Source organism: Sorex fumeus, unplaced genomic scaffold, assembly GCF_029834395.1.
Source record: "Sorex fumeus unplaced genomic scaffold, SorFum_2.1 ptg000080l, whole genome shotgun sequence".
Lineage (NCBI taxonomy): Eukaryota > Metazoa > Chordata > Mammalia > Eulipotyphla > Soricidae > Sorex > Sorex fumeus.
The window spans coordinates 1,281,957-1,302,725 of NW_026606137.1; the positions used below are offsets into that span (position 1 = coordinate 1,281,957).

Consider the following 20,769-nt stretch of genomic DNA (forward strand, 5'->3'; position numbering starts at 1 on the left):
AGTGGAAAAAAGAAGGTATAATAATACTCCATTATACAATTTATGTAGATAATTAAAATTTCTTACTGAACTGCAAAATGAAGGCTTGGGTTAGGAAGAGTTACTTCACCTTAATTGTAAGGATGGGCATTAAAGAGTGGAAGAAGAGTAAACGTTAGAGGAAAAATGAAAGATAATTGATTTTTATCTGTGTGAACACTTTTTTAAAGGTATCAACCACGAAGTGGAGCTAGGAAAGAAGGGGTTGCCATATACCAGTGATATCTTACTTTTCTCTTTGGACATTTTGTTTTAGAAGTATGATTCTCAATTTCAGTCATTGGTTCTAGTCATAAGAATACAACCTTCTAAGAACAGCAGGTCGGGCACTGGGGTTGAACTCCCGCTCCCCATATGGTTCTCCGAGCTTGCCAGCACAGAACAAGGAAGGAGCCTGAGCACTGTTGACTGTGGCCCCAAACAAACAAAAATAACGACAAAAGAATACAACTTCCAAAATTCCCAACAGAACTCAATTCATTAAACTTTAATCAACAAGTTTGTAACACAATCCAAAGTAATTAATCATAGATTATATATTTTTAACATTTTAATGGAATATTTCTATGGATTGAAATGGATCCCAGATGAAAAATCTGTTTCGAATGACACATGTCACTAACATGATAATAATTTCCTTGCTAGTAAATGTCAAATCTAAGTAGATAATATTTCTCTGTTCAGTCTGTACTGAAAATTTAATAAATCTTGTTTTGGCACTTGCAGGGGGCCTTGCAATTGTCCTTGGTGATGTCAGGTTTACAACCCACTGAAGCCACCAAACTTTTACAGTGAGAATATATATCTTGATACATGCAGCTGTTGGTTGGAATAAAAAAAAAAGAAATCCGTCATCTCATTCTCATTTATGTGGCACAGCAATAAGCACAAACAAACTCAATGTGAATGGGTAGGAAGGAACTGACCAAACTAGTCGACACATTTTCACTCAGGATGGCTTTTTCTTGAGGGACACATTGCTTCTTTTCATCAAACTCACCGATTTTCTATTACTTGCTTTTCTAAATCGATCACTTAACTCTTTCAGAAAATAGAATTATATGTATTTAAATTAATTTCTTTAAAATGTCCAAAATGGTGGAGGGCGGGGTGGGTGGTCGGAGGCTGGACACGCGCCGTGGACTCAGTAGCGGGGACGAAATAGTTGTCTAATCGGTGTCAGTCGCTTGGTGGCGGCAGGCATGTTCACCACGTAGCGGACGGGATGGCGGACGATGGTGTTCCCCCCAGTGGCTTGTGGGCCCCTCAAGTTTCTGCCTGAACTGAACTGTGTGTTGTAGACAGGTTCTTGTGGATTTCGAAGAAAATCTAAGGAAAAGAATATTTGAAGTCCATTTCTAAGAAATAAAAAAAGCAATGACGTAATGCCTAGAATTGAAGACAGTTAAACTGGAAATATTGCTGAATTCAGAAAATAAGAAATGAGGGGCAGAGAACAAAAAGCACTCATCTTACAAACACTTTGAAATTTTTAAGGAATGTAATGTCAGCTGCTAAAACCACCTTTGTCACCATAAAGGATGAAGTACTTCAGATTTAAAAGGTCAGTTTACCTACCAGTATTCGAACCCAGGACTTGGCTTTCTCCGTGCAAGCACCCCAGGCATCCTCTAGGACCCTGGGACAAAAGCAGCCCTGAGCCTCTTCCTCTTCGTCCCCAACACTGTGCCAGTCTTCTTCCCCTCCCAGCTAGTATCCACCCCACACACCAGGTTCCCATGGGGGAGTGGCTTATTCCGGCCAGCTGCTGCTCACCATGGCCGCAGGTAATTTTCTCATACCAAGAAATCTATTGTAACATCTCAGTTCCCATACCAACACACCAACATGAAGAAACAACGCAAATCCTCACCATGTGGAAATGATAGAAACAGTCCAGAAGCCTCAGTAGGTACTACTCACCTAAGGAACCTCTCTGAGAAAGAATTCAGACATGAAGTAATGAAGATGTTCAATGAACTCAATGAATCGGTGAGACACATGTCCAGTAAATTGAAGGAGGATTTGAAAGAAATAATGGATCCCACAATCGAGAAAATACAGGAAGAAATGAGAGCAGAAATTGGAAAGATACACACAGAAATGTCACAGATAAAAGATTCCGTAGATGGAATAAAAAACTCAGTCTGTGCCCTCAACAGTAGAATGACTGCAGCTGAAGACAGAATCAGTGAGCTGGAAGATCAGCTGCACCAAGCCAACAGGCAACAACAAACAATGGCAAGGGACCTCAAAATAGTGCTACAGGGAATCAAAGTCCTAGGAGATAATTTCAAGAGGAACAACATTAGAATCATTGGAGTACCAGAAGCTCAGGGAAACAATCCCAATGAAAAAGCCACGGTTAAACAAATCATTGCTGAAAAATTCCCAGAGCTGGACAATGCAGCCATTCAGATTCAAGGAGCCCAAAGGGTGCAAGCTAAAAGAGACCCTAACAAAAATACTCCAAGACATATCATAGTTAGGATGATGGATGCCGCCTACAGAGACACAATACTGCAAGCAGCAAGGTCAAAGAAGGAAGTCACATACAAAGGAGCACCCCTTAGATTCACAGCAGACCTATCAGAGGAAACCCTCCAAGCCCGAAGGCAATGGTGGGATATAGTGAAAAAGCTCACTGAAATGAATGCTTCACCAATAATTCTCTAACTGGCTAAACTCTCACTCAATCTCAAAGAAACGGTACACTATTTTCTAGATAAACAGCAGTTCAGGAATTTCATAGACTCAAAACCAAACCTAAAAGAAGGGCTAAAGGGGCTAGAATAAGATAAGACAAACCCTACAAGCACAACAGACTCTTACAGAAAGATGACACAAAACCCCATAATAATAATCTCTCTCAATGTCAATGGTCTAAATTCACCAATTAAGAGACACAGAGTGGCAAAATGAATTCAGAGACAGAACCCAACGTTCTGCTGCCTACAAGAAACTCATCTCAACAGTCAGAGCAAACACAGACTCAAAGTAAAAGGATGGAAAACTATTCTGCAAGCAAACAGTTCCCTCAAAAAAGCTGGGGTGGCCATACTAGTAGCTGACAACATAGATTTCAGGTTGAAAAATATTAGAAGGAACATTGAAGGCCATTTTTTATTTATCAAAGTGTAAGAACAACAGGAAGAAATCACACTCTTAATTGTATATGCACCTAATGAGGGAACAGCTAAATATTTAAAACAACTGATAACAGATTTTAAGAAGGACATTGCTAGCAATACAACAGTAGCCAGAGACTTCAACATCACCTTATCACCTCTGGATAGATCAATAAGAACAAAACTCAGCAAGGAACTGAGGCTTTGAAAGAAGAAATAAAATATAAAGGACTTATAGATCTATACAGGGCTTTACACCCCCAAAAGAAAGAATAAACATTCTTCTCCAATGCACATGGAACATTTTCCAAAATAGACCATGTGCTAGGACACAATACATATATTTTCAAAGATGTCACGCCACTGGCCAAGCAAGTGAAAACAGAGACAGACAAATGAGACTATCCTAAACTAAGAACCTTCTGCACCTCAAAAGAGACAGTGAAAAAAAATACAAAGGCAGTCTACAGAATGGGAAAGTATATTCACAAATACCCATGCGACAAGGGGTTGATATCAAGGATATAAAAAGCACTGATTAAACTCCACAAGAAGAAAACATCCAATCCCAACAAAAATTGGGGTGACGAAATGAACAGAAACTTTCTCAATGAAGAAATCTGAATGACTAAAAAGCATATGAGAAAATGCTCTACATCATTAATCATCAGGGAGATGCAGATCAAAACAACAATGAGATATTTAACACCACAGAGACTAGCCCATATCCAAAAGAACAAAAGCAACCAGTGTTGGCACGGATGTGACGAGAAAGGGACCCTCCCTCACTGCTGGTGGGAATGCCGACTGGTTCAGCCCTTTTGGAAAACAGTACGGATGATTCTCCAAAAACTAGAAATTGAGCTCCCATTTGACCCAGCAATACCACTCCTGGGAATATATCCAGAGAGGCAAAAAAGTATAGTCGAAGTGACATCTTCACTTGTTTGTTCATTGCAGCACTCTTTACAATAACCAGAATCAGGAAAAAACCTGAATGCCTGAGAACAGATGATTGGTTAAAGAAACTTTGGTACATCTACACAATGGAGTACTATGTAGCTGTTAGAAAGGATGAAGTCATGCAATTTACATACAAGTGGTACTACATGGAAAGTATCATGCTAAGCGAAATGAGTCAGAAAGAGAGGAACAGACCTAGAAACATTCATCTGGGGAACATGAAGTAACAAATTCGGAGACTAACACTCAAGAATAGCCAAAATAAGTACCAGGTGGTTCACTCCATGGCTTGGAGGCCAGCCTCACATGCTAGGGGAAAAGGCAGCTCAGATAGAGAAGAGAGACCAAATAAAGGGTGTTGGGAGAATCCTCCAAGGATGGGAGATGCATGCTGAAAGTAGACTACAGACCAAACATGATTGCCACTCAATGCCCCTTTTGCAAATCACAACACCCAAAAGGAGAGAGAGAACAGAGGGGAATGCCCTGCCACAGAGACAGGGTGGGATGGGTGGATGGGGGGTGGGAGGGATACTGGGATCAGTGGCGGTAGAGAAGGGGCACTGGTGGAGGGATGGGTACTCGATCATTGTATAACTTTAACCCAAGCACAAAAATTTGTAAGTCTACGACTGGCCGACCCGAGCTCTATTCCTTCGCCCCTCTCGGAGAGCCCGGCAAGCTACCGAGAGTATCTCGCCCTCACGGCAGAGCCTGGCAAGCTCCCCGTGACGTATTCGATATGCCAAACACAGTAACAACAAAGTCTCCAATGGAGACGTTACTGGGCCCGCTCGAGCAAATCGATGATCAACGGGAGGGCCTGGAGGGCCTTTACTTACTTTACTTTACAACTGTACCTCATGGTGTTTCACTAATAAAAATTAAAAAAAAAAGAAAAAACAAAACAAAACAAATAAAAATAAATAAAATATCCAAAATGACAGACACTGGCAACCATGTGGTTGTTAAAATTTAAACTTCTTAAAATGAAATCAAATTTAAAATGCAGGGACTAAGTTATTTCAATTGCATTCCAAGTGCTCTAAAGCTAACGTGTTTAGGCGTTACTTTTCAGAGCACTGTAGTCAACATTTCCATCATTGTAAAAAGTGATATTGGACACTTTTCCTAGACTCTAATGTAACTAGTCTTACTTTCATGAATAAGATATCATATAGAAGACACTGATGTGAATATATAAATATGCAAAAATCACCATGACTCTTGACCATTTCCTTGTGAATATCTAGCATTGGACATAAATCCACCAAATTTTAAATTAAATTTATTATTCTGGGTTGGAGAGAAGACTGAAATTATTCAGGGCTCTAGAGCATATGTCTTGAATGTGTCAGGAATTTAGTGAGAACCTGGAAGTGCCCTTGAGCACCACTGCTTATTAGAGAAGACCACCAGTAGTGCTTGAGCACTGCTCCTGGTTCTGTTCACAGTGCTCTGGGGTTTCAAGGTGATGCTCAGAGGATCATGAGGTGCCAGAAATTGGACCTGGGTCTCCCACAAGCAAAGTATACTCTAGCCCTTCGAACTATTTCTCTGGCCTTATCTGGTCTTATCATTGCAAAGCATATCTATATTCTAAAAAATATAAAGGTCTCACTTAAACATACAACAAAGACATTGCCTAAGAGGTTATGTTCCGATTTCATAATTCTTGAAATATTATGTCTTTAAATTTTTTTTATATTAACAAATGAGTTCCAACTTACTGCATAGACCATTGTCACAATCATTAGGGCAGGCAGCACAACGTGGTCCCCTGAGGTAAGGAACATTGATTTTGTCCTTAATATTACCCCTGAAATTTAAAATAAAAAAGGAAACATTTTTAATCATAATGTTTTTACACAATCAAAAATGGATGAAGTTATTTTAAGACTATCATTCGTCCCACACACTTTCTTGAATAAATGTTTTAAGTTGTACAACTGAAAGATTAACATTCTCCCCAAGTGTACTTAAATAACATACAAAGTCAGAGAATAATTCACGTATTCACTCATTTTGTGGGTTCTGATTTAAAGTCTAAAATTTCCCGAATGTATTTCACTATGGCAACGGTCTTCATTTTCCAAGTAGACTTGGTCAGTTTGCTAAGGTGGCACATCCCTGATGCTGATTATGGGCAAAGCATATCCCAATAAGAGTCAGGAGACGTTCCTGAGAATAAAACAAGTGTAGTATGGAAAATATTTTGTGAATTAGTAAATTATAACTTCAAATGTAGAATGTATTAACTTCTATACTTTATTCCAGGGAAAGTAAATTATAGGTAGATTTTTGACTTCCAGATGGAGACAGTGGATTTCAATAGTGTTTGTGTCTGGGAGAGGCAAATATACGTAGGAAAATTTTTTCATGTCTCAGGTGGTGTGTGTATGGGGTTTCTATGTTTACCCAATCTAGGAATATCAGTTAGAAAAAACATTCTGTTAAGACTAATCTCCAGATTAGTTTCACAGAGAAACTTGCCTGCACCTCCTAGATCCTTTCTGTCACTGTTTCCTAATATGCACTGTAGCTCTGTCCTCCCATTGTTCATCGATTTGCTCAAGCGGGCATCAGTAACCTCTCCAATGTGAGACTTGTTACTGTTTTTGGCATGTCGAATACGCCACAGCGCTTTTTCTTGCATGCATCTAACCCGGGTTTAGTCACGGGCATCCCATATAGTCCTGTTAGCACCATCAGGAGTGATCCCTGTGTACAGAGCCTCCTGGCAGAGGGAGGCAAACTCTGGGCACAACCTGGTGTGTCCCCAAAGGAAAAACAAAAAATTCAAATATTAGGGAGCAGAGGACCTTGACAATTTGGTGGTTGGCATGGTGCTGGAACATTGTATATCTGAATATTATTAACAGTAGAGTAGATGACTGTTCCAAATAAGAATTTAAAATTCAAAGGAAGAGGAACATTTGGTCAGTGGGGCTAGGGTTACTACACCTACAAGGCAAGCATTGTGAAAGGCAAGAACCTCACCTGTCTTACTATGTCTCAAGACCAAGAAAAACATTGTGAATCTATCTTCAATATCCATGGTGTGTGTGTGTGTGTGTGTGTGTGTGTGTACACATAAGTGTAACTCAAACATATTCTTTTAGGAAGGGGAGTGTTTCTTATTATAAATTAGGATTCAGTTGGATAATTTCTATATAGAGTATGTGCCTGCCCATGTGATAAATTATGAGAAAAAATGCTTATAATAATATTTCCTGTTTCTGACAAATCGAAAGGTATCTTGATTGGCAAAAGTTTGAAATCTGAGATTTAATCATTTAGTGGTGTTAAGAGGGCATTTTTAGATAAACAGGAGCAGAAACATTTGAAGTAGAAAGGGCTGTAATCATTTAAATGTCATTTCCCATTTGCTCTCTCACTTAGCCTAATCATAAAAACTCACTTTTCAGTGTAAGGTCAAAGTTCCCACCAACAATTCCAGACCTAGGGAAACACACCACATATACCGATTGGATATTGGGAAACCTTGAGTTTTGGGAAAGGCAACGTAAAGGAAAAGCAAATTGTTTTAAATATGAGGTGAAGAAAAGAAGGATCAGAATATTGTATTCGAAATGAAGAAGTGATATTCTTCCTGAGTAGTTGGCCTCAGTTTTGGAAGATATTCAAAGACTTCCATAATTTACTAAATATCACTTTAAAATAATTTTGCTTTGAGATTGCTCCAGGCAGTGCTCAGGGTTATTTTTGATTTTGTTCTCAGGGATCACTCCTGGCAGGGACCAGCGAACCATGTGTGGTGTCAGCGATCAAATCCTCGTTACGGCATGCAAGATGTCATAATGTTTCTCTGCATTATCTATGGAGTTAATCAATATAATTTTATCTGGTTTATCTACTGATATCATAAAAATTGTAAATTGCTAGTAGATTACTGACATAAAACTCCTCAGTATACTTACCCAGGACAGTATTGGCAAACGTAGTAATATTTTTGGTATGCATCTGGACAGTAGGAAACTGCACATCCAACCAGTGAAGATGAGAACCAAACAACCTGCATATCCATAAGAGGAGAGATGAATATTCATAACAAATAAAAAAGTATTAAAAAGTTAGAAAATACACACATCATAAAGAACGACACTAATACATTTTGTTTCTTTATGCTCATGGATGCATTTAGTTTATTATTTAATAAATATCATATGAGAAGTCGTAGATGTCCATTTCAAGCAATAAGTAAAAAATGGTAAAAGTGATCCATTACCTAGTAAATAATATTATTGTAAAATCAAGTCTTTAAAAAAATATTGCCTTTCTATGTACATTATTTAGATTGTAAGAAAAATAGAGCATGTTTCTCTAGCAAGAGTCTGTAGGATTTTGAGAACGAAAACTCTTCTCCCACATTCAACATTGGAAACAGTTTGGAAAAAAAAAATTTCAGGATATTTATAGAGGGTGGTTTAATTTTTTTCCTTACCTGTGTGTAATGTTCAATAATTGCTCCTTTAGTCTTTGCCCCTACACCATATATAAAATTTGAGGACTCATTAAACCAAGCTTGGATTCCACTTGACCATGTAGCTGCATGACTGGACATAAAGAGATTCTCCCCACAAGTACTTGTATCTAAGAGGGAAAAAGATCACCAATGAGGAAAATAATAAAATATTTGTTAACCTTGGTCTGCATATATCTATGTGTCTATATTTCTAGTTCAACATCTATCAACTTTATATCTGTATCTCGGAGACCTTGTTTTACAATGTTCTTATTTTCTCTAACCTTTAAATTTTTTTAAAGAAAAAAATTATATAATTTATATAATTATACAAATACAGACATACATTGTTATTATAAATTGTTATATATTTATACTATATTTGTTCACACTAAGTGAATTCTTTGATAGCTATAAATCAAATAGAAGACTGATCATCTCAACACAAAAGATCTGAAAAAAAGGAAAATTTCAAGTAGTGAGTTGATTTTGCTTTATTATCAACTAACCCTGACTTGACTATTGATCCAGTAAACTCCTTCTTTACAATGTATCCCTATTTTGCTATTTTGTATTATAAACTTGCTAATAGCAGAGACCGCTTCTTGCTACTTATATATGAATAAATATATAGAAGTGATATTTTGCATGAAATTTGAAAGAAAAAAAGCTTGCGTTTAGATGAAAGATCCCTGAGAATAAAATAAGAAACCAGGAGGAGCAATATTGTCAGAGTTTATGGGTCTCGCCTTAATCAGAAAATCGTAACAAATGGGCCAAATTCTCTTCAAAGAATTAGTAAAAGGAGAGAAAGAGAAGAAGCAAAAACAAAACAAACCAAAACCAAAACAAAACAAAAAACAGAGCAGTGAAAAAACAGAACTGGGAAAGAACAAAAAGAAAGGATGTGAAAGGCCCAAAAGAATAAAAAAGTGAAAGAAATTAAGTCATAGGTATGAAAGAGCAGGAACATATCAAAATAGTTTTAAGGCTTAAAGTTTCTATGTAGATGTTAGATAGAAGATCAGCAGTTATGCACTGAGACGCTGATACCTGAGTGTACCAGGACCATTATACTACTCTGGAACAACATGGTCTTCAGAGCACCAATGGGTGTAAACCTGGTGCAGTGCAGAGGGTGCCACGGTGCCCCCCGCACTACGGGCCTGAATAGCACAGCACTGCTAGCCCATGCATTGAACCTTCTAGCCAAGTGGACTGTGGACGGTTGGTCGTAACTCTGGCCCACTGAGTACTACTTGGCAATTCCCTACCCCTTGCGAAAACTAAACATTTATATTTATGTAGTTTTACTTACTACATGCTACTTAGAAAAAGGTATCCTTTTAAAAAATTATTCTTACCTGACTTCTTCAAGAGGAAGAAAGAAATTAAGATTTTATCATTGAGCAGGAAAATTTGAAAATATGCACCAGGATTTAGACTGTCAGAAATAGTGATAGTGTCAGTGTCCTCCTACCAATGTCTTGAAGTCCTCTTTCACCCCCAACCCTTTTGGCAGATAAATTCTCAAGGTCTATTATCATTGGCCATTTGTTATCTCCTTACTACGTGTCTTTATACTCTACACATGAGTGTATTTATTGATTTCCCTCTCACGGCCTTCACTAAGTATGCTGCCCATGCAGTTGGGGATTGCATGGTTTCATCTTTTTTACAGTTAAGCACTATTCCACTGTGTGTATACCATAGTGTCTTCATCTATGGAATAGATGGTAATATTAATACTATATGTGGGTGGTGGCAGGAAGATGCAGGAGATATTTGCAGTGGAAAATACTCACTGGTAGAAAGATGGGTGTTGGAACATTATATAACTGAAACTCAATCACAAAAGCTTTGTAACTACATCTCACGGTGATTCAATTTAAAAAAATACCATTTGTTTTAGTTTTCTACTGAGTATAGGAATCTCTCTTCAGAGCTTATATTAACAAAAAACAGGAAAAATCAACGACAGTCTGCCTTTAAAACATTATTTAGTACTTTTAAATTGGGCTTGTCTATGTCTATGAATTTTTTAATAATTTAGTTATCTAATAATTAACATCATGATATTTTATCTTGTCATTTTGTCTTCCTTGATGGAGAGGATGGATACATTTTGACTTCTGAGTTTGGAGTCAAATTTTGTATCGTATTCATTTTAGGCACCTATAACAGACTAAATGAAATTAAAATTAAAGAGAAAAGAGCAATAGTCAAGTTAATACTGGGCATTTTTAAGTAAAATAAGGAAGTTTGACAAGAATTCAACAAACTTTAAAACACTAAAGAGTTTTCAGACTAGTTTTCAAACACTAGTTTCCAAAACACAAATAAGATATGTGACATTAAGAGGATTAAGAGTCAGAAAATCTAATTATACATTTGATACATAAGACTTCAGTATTGATTATTTTACTCCTGAGAGCCAATTTTGTATTCTTAACACTAGAAGAAGAGGGGTGGGTGCAACGGGACAAGGTGGGGCTCTTTCTTGCATGTGGCTGAACCAGGTCCAATCCCTAGCACTGGATATAGTTCACAGAGCTCTGCCAGAACCAATCCCTGAGTGCAGAGACAGCAGTCAATCCTGAGCATCACTGGTGTGGCTCAAAAAATAACAAAGACAGAACAAATGAGAGAGAGAGAGAGAGAGAGAGAGAGAGAGAGAGAGAGAGAGGATGATGATGAGATGATACAGGGATCTGCTTCACTCGTGAGTTTCTTAGGAGGCAGAACTGTGTGTAAAACCCAACCTGTGTAAGGTGATGCTTCTGAATCCTTTCTCACTAGATATTTTAACTTGAAAGAGTAATATTCCAATCAAAAGTTATTTATAATAGTTTCTTAATGCAACTTCAAAAAATTCCTTTCTTATGTTACTTGTTCATTTATTCCCTGAATGTTTATTCATGTACATACTGAGTTTTCGATATTCGCTTGTACTATGTGACAGAGTGCATTTATCTGCCCATATTTGGGCATTAGTTGCTGCTTCTTCACTCCATTTCTAAAAGGGACAAGGAAAAAAAAGACATGAATTTAATGAATCATAAACAAAGAAGCACAGATTTTAATGTGAACAGTTATGATTAATGTCATTAAGAATTTCAATACATGCATCTACTAATTATTTGGACAAAAATATGTAATAAGATAATATATTTTTTAAGCAATTATAAACATGCTAGAATGTTAATGGACTCTTTAGGACCATGCAGAGATCTTAAATTCTTTTGGTAATACTAGTAAAAAATGTGTTCGGAACTGGAGGTTCTTCGTCCTCTTAGCTATTTCTTCGACGCTCTTGAAGGCAATCCAAGCTGCTATCTTCTTCCTGTACAACTCAGGTGCCAGGTCATTCATTATGTTGACTTCTCGACCTAGGAACACATAACTGTTGCATTTGGAGATGTTCATTCTGTTGAGAGCGAATGGAACGTCAGGAATGAGGTCATTTCTCATATAGTTGTCTTCATGAGATTCAGCTGTAGTCCAACCTTTCCACAATCATGGTCGAAGTTGGCCAGTATTTGTGCCGCTTGGCTAATGTTTGGTGTTATTAGAATGATGTCATCAGCAAAGTGAAGGTGGTTTAGTTGCCAACTGCCTAGCTTCACCCCAATTCCTTCCCATTCCAGTTGCCGCATGATGTTCTTGAGGGTGGCACTGAAGAGTTTCAGTGAAATGGTATCACCCTGCCGAACCCCTCTCTTGATATTAATGATCACTTCCTTGTAGAATGGTGAGATCCTGGTAGTGAATCCGTAATACAGCTCATGGAGGATCCTGATGTATTGACTTTGAATGCCCTGTTTGGCTAGGGTTTCGATGATGGCTTCAGTCTCAACAGAATCAAAGGCCTTCTTTAAATCAAAGAACATTAGACAGAGTGGCATCTTGAACTCCCGAGAAACCTCAATGAGCTTGGTTATTATGTGGATATGGTCGATGTTGCTGAATCCTTTGTGGAACCCGGCTTATTCACATGGTTTTCCTTCATCTAGTGTTCTGCCAGTCTTATTCAGGATGACTCGAGTGAACAGCTTGTAGTCGACAGACAATAAGCAGATCAGGTGATAGTTGCTAATGTTGTGGATGTCTCCCTTCATGTACAGTAGTCCAGTCCTGCTGGTTTTCCATTGGGATGGAATTTTGCATTCAGACAGGTAGCATGTGAAGAGCCGAGCCAGTGTATTGATGAGTACTGATGGCAGGTTCTTCAGTGTTCAGGTCTGACCTTGTCTGGACCAGGTGCTGTTCACTTCTTTATCAACGAAATGGTGTGCGGCATTTCAGAAGGGAGAATGTTGGGAACAACATATTCATCCTGCGGACTTTGGTATGTGGGCAGGTGGACGTGGCTATTGAAGAGATCTGAGTAGAAGTCATGAATAATCTCCATTTCCCTTCTGGAAGATGTGATAGCTCCATCAGGAAGTTGGAGGGCAGTCATCTTGATCTTGTAGTTGGCAAAATACAGGTGGGTGTTCTGAATGCTTTTCCCGGCTTCTGCCACATCTGCCACCACTGCTACTCTTCTCTCTTTGAGGTCTTCCTTGATCGCTTCTCTGTACGGCTTTGCGAGCTCGGACATTCTCTTGTGGTTGCCTGAGGCTTGCACCAAGCCACATTGGCAAATGAGCTGAAGAGTTTTGAAGACAGGCATCTTTTTGTGGCTATCACTGTCTTGGTGTTCTTCACACAATCATGGAGGTACTGAACCAGTGAATCGTATTTCTTGTCAATGTTATCAATGACCGCATCTTCCCATGTTGCCTCAATAGTGCTAAGGAGCTCCCAGTTGGAGGTCGTCCTGGGAGTTCTCTTCTTAAACTTTGCAGCCCTTTCTCCCCACTCCATGAAGTAAAATTTTGCACAAAGGAGACTGTGGTCTGATGCCATTTGGAATTTTGGGACAACAGTGACATTGGTCAGAGAAAACCATCAATTGAATATGATGTGGTCAATTTCATTGTGGAACCGTCCACTCGGAGACTCCCATGTCCAGCATTTAGATTCAACCTCCCAAAGAGGAATTGAAAGAACTATGCTTGTAGTATCACACTTCACTCAAGTGAGAGAAAGAATCAGGAGTTCCGACCTCCGTGGACACTCAAGAATCAGGGACGCTGTCTCGTTTGCCAAGGTGTCAAAAATCAGATGGACTGGACATGTAATTAGATTTGGAGATGACTGCTGAATTAGAGCCATTACCGACTGGATTCCATGGGACATCAAGAGATCACATGGCCGCCCACCTATGAGATGGTCAGACTTCTTCCTCAAGACCCTGATGGATCAATTTGAGGTTCTTCGTGTTCCTAGAACAAGTAGACGCCACTGGGCTACACTAGCACGCAGCAGGGGCAAATGGAGACATTACTGGTACTCGCTCAAGCATATTGATGAGTAAAGAGTAAAGGGATGTCAAGTGATCAAGTGATCAAGTAAATATTGATAAACGGGAAGATTTTGAGATAATATTTCTTATTTTAGTCACCAGACATACTTCATTACCAGTTCACTTGTATTCATACTGAGTATCTTTAAGAACAAGTGATCTTTGTTTTGGGAGCAAAAAAGTAAGCATGTTGTAAGTAATACCATACAGTTTTTTCTATAGGTTCTTCATGATATTAGATTAGAAGCGATAGAGATAGTCATCAGAAAAGCAATGGCTTCTTGTTTGATGCTTGAAAGTTTTAATTCTTCCTATTTAATTCTTCCAAGAGTCTTGTGAATAAGACTAACTCTTCAATCATTATTAAGTGAAATTAAGTAGTTTACCTTGTCTTAAGGAAATTGAGCATTGAGCCTTCACTTGACTGGCATTTCCAAGGTCATGGTAAGGTACCTTAGATTGTGTTTGGATGTATGTATTTGATAAAATTTGCAAATGTAAGACAATTTGGGGGAGTGTTACTCTATTCCTTTACAAAAGTTTTCTTTAAGCTTTAAGTAGATAAAACTTGGATTTTTTTCTTTCTAGCAACAAAAATCATAGGAAAGTCTAGGGTACAAAGTTGAGTCCAGTGGGAGTAGATGTTGATAGCAGGGATGATGTTAATGATATTGTAGATATGGCAGCACAGAAAGCGTCTGGAAAAAGTAGTCTACGTTCTTGGGAATTTATTACAAAATTGTTTTATATCAAAACAAATAGAAAAGGCCCAGTGAAATGTTGTCAGAAATCAATTAATCCAGGTCAGGAAGCATATGCTTAATTCAAAACAAGGGTCTTAAATCAGGGTTCCTTGAGGGTCTTCAGAAGAACCATGGATATTCTGAAATTGTATGCCTCTGTTTTCTGGGAAGAGAAATTCTATCCACAAATATATAAAATTCTGAAAAATTGATATGAAGAGAATCAATTCTGGCAGATTATTCTCCTTTTGTCTCATACCTTTTATAGGTTATTCAATTATTGTGAACGGATATTTAGGTTTTCTGACTGGCTCAATATAAAAACACAACCCAAGTAGCAAGATAGAGTCAGAAATTTGTGAGCCACGATGGTTCCATGAGACACAGTTACCAGCTACCTGCTCTTATCCAGGCTGTTCCATACCACCCACCTCCCTCCTCTTATCCATGCTCATCAATAGCAGTCTTCCATTACTTCCTCTTACCATTTTTAGCATGTTGCTGGCAGTTGGAGAGACTGATCTTCTAAGCGCATTGTGTTTGTCTATAATCTCATTTTGGATGTTTGGTAGACAGGTTGACAATGAATCAAAAGACTCTTCCTAAAGAGATGTAAAATTAGATTAAAGAAACATTTCTAAAAATCATATGCATGACTAATTCATTAAAAAAACATAAAATGAATACTTTTATAAGGCATTCGGTTTTACTCAATACGAGTTAGGCATTATCAATGAATCTGTTCCAAAATAATGGTAATAGAAAAGTTGCAGTACGGTGTTTTGACAGTGGGAAGAAATTTATGATTTGACAAATTAGAAACTAATCTGAGACAAATGCCAATTTCTATGTTCAAGGGAACATTTAATGTGATTTAAAAAACCCCACAAAATGAACAAAGCAATATTAAGACATTCATTCTCAAGCAGGGGACATTAAGTTTAGAGGTCAAGATTCAACGTAGAGTTGAAGACCTGACATGGAGTCTGTATTACGGGGAGAATGGTTAGTCCACTATAGTATGTGATTCTACCTATTGTGGGTAGATTTTTATAAAAGTTCTCTAAAGACAGTTATTCCAGTACCTCCAAGGCAATTGGATGTTGCTAAGTCATCAAATTAATGGCTACTGTTGACTTCTTTTAGTTAGTGTCATAAATATAACCAATAACACATTAAATCAACTCTGATATCTTTGGTTTATCTTTGATGGTCTGTGGGGAAAGAAGGAAGACAGTTGTAGGCCAGGAGGTGTATGAGTTATTTACTTAAGAACTAAGAAATTTGATGGACTAAAATTTACACAAGAGTATGAAGCTGTATATGGGCATGATAAGACTTCAAAGTAGAAGGCAAAATAGACAATATCCCTTGTCGATTTTCTCCTGATATCTTGAAAATGGCTATAATCTCCTCTCCTAATATAGTTGTCTTAAAATTCTTTATGTATTTAAACATACGTTTGACTACATTTTATTGACACTATATATTAGTGCTTTGATTTTTCCTTCCTGTTTGCATATTCTTAAAGACAGGAATACTGCTAATTGGAATTGGATTCAAAATGAGTTCATTAAAAAAAAAAACCAAAATGAGCTCATGTCCAGTCAATGTTTCAAAATTGGAAAGAAGGTATATGTCAAATTTTAGCTGTGGCCAGTTTCTGCATTATATTAAAGCATGAAATAGCATCCCTAGGTATTTCCTGTTGATCCTCAAAAACAAGTTTAAAAGGGTTTCATTTCAGTGCATATCAAAATTTGGTCCCTGCAAAAGGGGAGTAATAGTCTTTATCTTACCCATCTTGTTTTGCAGACCAAGATTTACTGAAGACAATGTCTTTTTTTTTTTTAAAAAAAAAAAACGGCTTTTCTAAAATATTTTATTGGCAATAGGAAAAGTGAGACGACTTGTGAGAATAAAGTGGATCAAATATGGATTCCAATTACCCTTTCATATGTCTACATTTCTGGGTTCAAGACATGATACAATACAGCAGGTACTATGTTGCCTTGTATACAGTTGACCAGGATTCTTTCCTGGCACCCTATATGGCCTCCTGAACACTGCCAGGAGCAAGCCTTGACCACTTCTGGGGGAAATCCCAAAATAAAACAAAATATTGAAATAACTTGTTTATATTGCATAGATAAAATGCCATAAATTATTATAATACCACATGACTATAAAAATGATAAGTGAGATGTGCTAGATAAAATAAAGGGGGGGATTAATTATTTTTGACTGAGTTCAGAAAATGCTTCAGAAAAAAAATGGTCTGAATAGCATTTTGAAAGTTTCTAAATAAATATCAGGATATGGACTAGAGCGGCAATAGAGGATTGAAAACTGCCAGGAGAAGAAATCTGAAGGAAAGAATGAAAATGTGAAAATTGCATAGGAACCTGGTGTGCAATTGAGAATTCTGGAACCTTCTCAGAATGCGGGGCAGGCAGCCGCCCCCAGAAGTGCTGGCAGCTACAGCCACACCCCACAACTGCCACTACGTTGACTCAGCCGTGGTGACTCACCCACTGACCCTGCTCTTTACATTCACTACCCAAATCTTGGAAGAAATGCAATCCAAGTCATTGAACTTCATGGACACAGCTGTTCCTCAGCTGAAAACTCTGGGGCACCCTCAGGAGGGGGCGGACCAAGTTCCTGCCCTACGAAAGCCCTGGCAGCTGCACCCATACGCCACTGCTGCCACCATACCAAGGATCTCTAGCCTAACTCCATGTCTTCACTTAAGAATCTCTATAGATTCATCCTCATTCGACAGATCTTGAAGTTTCTGGACCACACAGCTGCATACGGTACTGAAATTCCAGTCGATATATACCCCCTTAGGTGAGAAAGTCATGTAGAAGCCAATTGAACTCAACAAACAGAAGCAATAACACGAAAGGCTCAAACCGGAATGAATAGCTTAAGAAATCCTCAAAGATTTAACAACCCATGGTGAGACATAATAGTTTTCACAAATTTTCCTTTACTAAAGGATGTCTGATGATTCCTTAAACAATTTGGTCCTAACAAGTAATATAAAACAAATCAGTGTATTCCTGCTGAGGGGGCAGGCTTGGGGGATAGTTGGGAAAATGGGTCCAACGGTAGAGGAAACGTCACTCAGGTGGTGGAACTACTGTTGGACAATCAAAAGACCACAGCAACGGTATTATGAACAACTTTGTAAACCGTGATGTTTAAACAGTGGGAAAAAAATGGCATAGGAGTTGAACGAAGCTAAAGGTGACAAACTGTATCTGATTGAGAATTGGATTATGGTATAATGACTGCACTTCTGAGTGTCAAATGAGGTTAACTGTGTATCTAATTCTCTGGTCTGGTTTGTGTGTCCAAAGTTAAAGGTGGTGTGGAAGCATGTAGCAGTGATCAAAGTGCCTCATTTTCAGAGGTTTCCTCATCACGAGATAGAGCTATCCCCCAATCATTGAATAGAATGGTCGTTTCTGTTTGGGGATCTTTAACATTTAACTAAGTTAAACGTTAAAACATCTAACAAAATTAAAGCAAGTATTAGGAATCATTAGAACACCTTATGCATACCAACTTAACCACAAAAAAAGGACTATGAAATGGAAAATATTTTGCTAAATATCTTAGGTGCATTTTATGCTATTTACTGCCAGGTGGATGGAACCGGAAGGTACCATGCTGAGTGAAGTCAGTCAGGAGAGGTCAGATACAGAAAGAGCTCTCTCCTAGGCGGGATATAGAGAAAAATTGTGGGCATAACAAAGGGTGAAATACAATAGAAGCTAATAGATGATCTACAGAACTGGGCTAACCAAGGGCAGCGTTTTGGAAGGAAGGGAGACGACCCTGAGACAACTGTGAATGGTAGTTGGGACTCTGGTGGGGGGTGTGGTGTTGAACATTGCATGAAATCCGACCATTGACAGTGTCACAAATTGGAGGTTTCAACTATAAATAAAATATTTTTAAAATTTCAAAATAAAATATAGACGTTTCGAAGTCAGGGAAATGGCTTAAAGGAATGAGAGCCCATATTGGGCAACTGGCCCTGTTGAGTATGTGACTATCCTCCACTATTGAAATGGAGGAGTTTCTTCAGTGTTTAAATCCATCAGTGAAGGGGGCCAGAATGAGAGTACAGTGGCTGGGGTGCTTTCCTTGCACGCAGATGGCCCAGGTTCAATCCCCGCCACCCCATGGTCTTCCACGCCCCCCCCCCCCCAGGAGTTATTCCTCAATGCAAATCCAGGACCATCTCACGAGCACTGCTGGATGTGGTCCCCCAAACAAAATAGATAATAAATAAATATCTTGGAGAACATGTCTAGCAATTTTTTAAAAATCCATAAACTAAATTTTATTAAAATATCAGATGTAATTTTAGTCTTTTGGTTGCACTAGAAAAAAGAAGAAAATAAATATGTTGAATTGATATGTGTAAAATATTTTAACTATATTTAAAATATAGTTCAGCAAGAAATGAATGTCAAAATCATTAACAGGTTAGTTTGACCCTTTACTTCACTATGCTTTGACATCTGTTATAGTGGTAGGCAAATCTCAATTTAAAACGACCTTACTTCCAGTGTTCAATGTCCTCATGGACCTAAGGGTTGCTATTGTGCTCAGCATAGACTTAGATGTAATTATGTTCAAATGTTGAGTAACTTCTAAATATTTTGAGATATACTAGCTACCTTACACTTTTGCTTATTTTAGAAAATTTATCTATTAACTTGCTTCTCCCGAGGGATGCCTAATTATTTTGCAAAGGTTTTTAACTTGACCATACCTTTCCATGTGCAGGAAATAAAGGAAACAACACAGCCGTGAAGCACAGTAACACTGGGAACGATGCCATGCTGGAAAAAAAAATGGAATCATGGATAGTCTTGGAATGTTTAGTGTATGAATTGTAAGAGTTTCAAAGAAAAACAAAGCAATATAATGATCTTGGTTATGTATTGTAAGTGAAACTTTATCACATAGTGCCTGTTGAATTATTAGTGCTTAGTTTCCTAAATGAGACGTTAATGTACATAACAAAGAATAATCAGAAATATTTTGAAACTCTTGAAATACATCTATAGATGCTGTAGATATGCTGAAACTCTTGAAATTCACCCATAGAAGCTGAAGATACGCTGTCCAATCCCACATTAGGCCCATGCTGTTACCTAGGAAGCTACTTTCTTTAGTTCCTAGAAAAAGCCTCTTTATATTTGAGTATTAGTAGAAGCTTTTACAATTTCTTGCCATTCTTCCTATTAATGTGCTAATAATGCATCAGTCTTTTTAAAATTTCCTGAAGACCTTCTTAATATTTTATAAATATCCCCATCAATATTCTTCCTAATTACCTATCAGCATGTGCCGAAATAAACTCTTATGAAAATGCCTATAATTCAAAAAATTCTGATTAATTTATACATAAGCTAGTATTATTTTACTATCCCAAAACTTAAGTATTTTCATAGTGGTCATTAAGATACATTTCAAACTATGCTGATAATTTTTTTCTTATTGAATCACCATGAGATACACAGTTACAAAACTGTTCATGGTTGGGTTACAGTCATAAAATGTCCCAACACCCACCCCTCCACCAGTGGACATTTCCCACCACCAATATCCCCGGTTTCCCTCCCATCACCCCACCACCTCCTACCCACCACCTCCTATACCTCCTAGCTTGACTCTACAACAGGCATTCTCTCTCTCTCTCTCTCTCTCTCTCTCTCTCTCTCTCTCTCTCTCTCTCTCTCCCCTCCTTTTGGGCATTATAGTTTGCAATAAAGGTACTGAGAGGTTATCCTGTTTGTTCTTTTACCTACTTGCAGCACACAATTCTTTTTTTTTTTATTAGTGAAACACCATGAGGTACAGTTGTACACTTACAGTCTCTCCTGCTTGGGTTTCAGGTATACAATGATCAAGTACCCGTCCCTCCACCAGCGCCCATTCTCCACCACCAATGATCCTAGTAGCCCTCCCACG

General features: G+C 38.1%; 1 protein-coding gene across 1 annotated transcript in view; it reads right to left on the minus strand.

Moving 5' to 3' along the window:
• Positions 1 to 737: 737 nt before the first annotated feature.
• The window catches only part of LOC130038826 (cysteine-rich secretory protein 2-like), a 38,801-nt gene continuing 18,769 nt past the window's right edge, over positions 738 to 20,769 (minus strand). Inside the window, exons 2-7 of the mRNA XM_056130636.1 lie at positions 15,255 to 15,371; positions 11,545 to 11,632; positions 8,596 to 8,744; positions 8,072 to 8,166; positions 5,862 to 5,949; positions 738 to 866 (exon numbers count right to left, since the gene is read on the minus strand). Of these exons, the coding sequence (XP_055986611.1) occupies positions 738 to 866; positions 5,862 to 5,949; positions 8,072 to 8,166; positions 8,596 to 8,744; positions 11,545 to 11,632; positions 15,255 to 15,371 (666 nt within the window). The remainder of the gene's footprint in view (positions 867 to 5,861; positions 5,950 to 8,071; positions 8,167 to 8,595; positions 8,745 to 11,544; positions 11,633 to 15,254; positions 15,372 to 20,769) is intronic.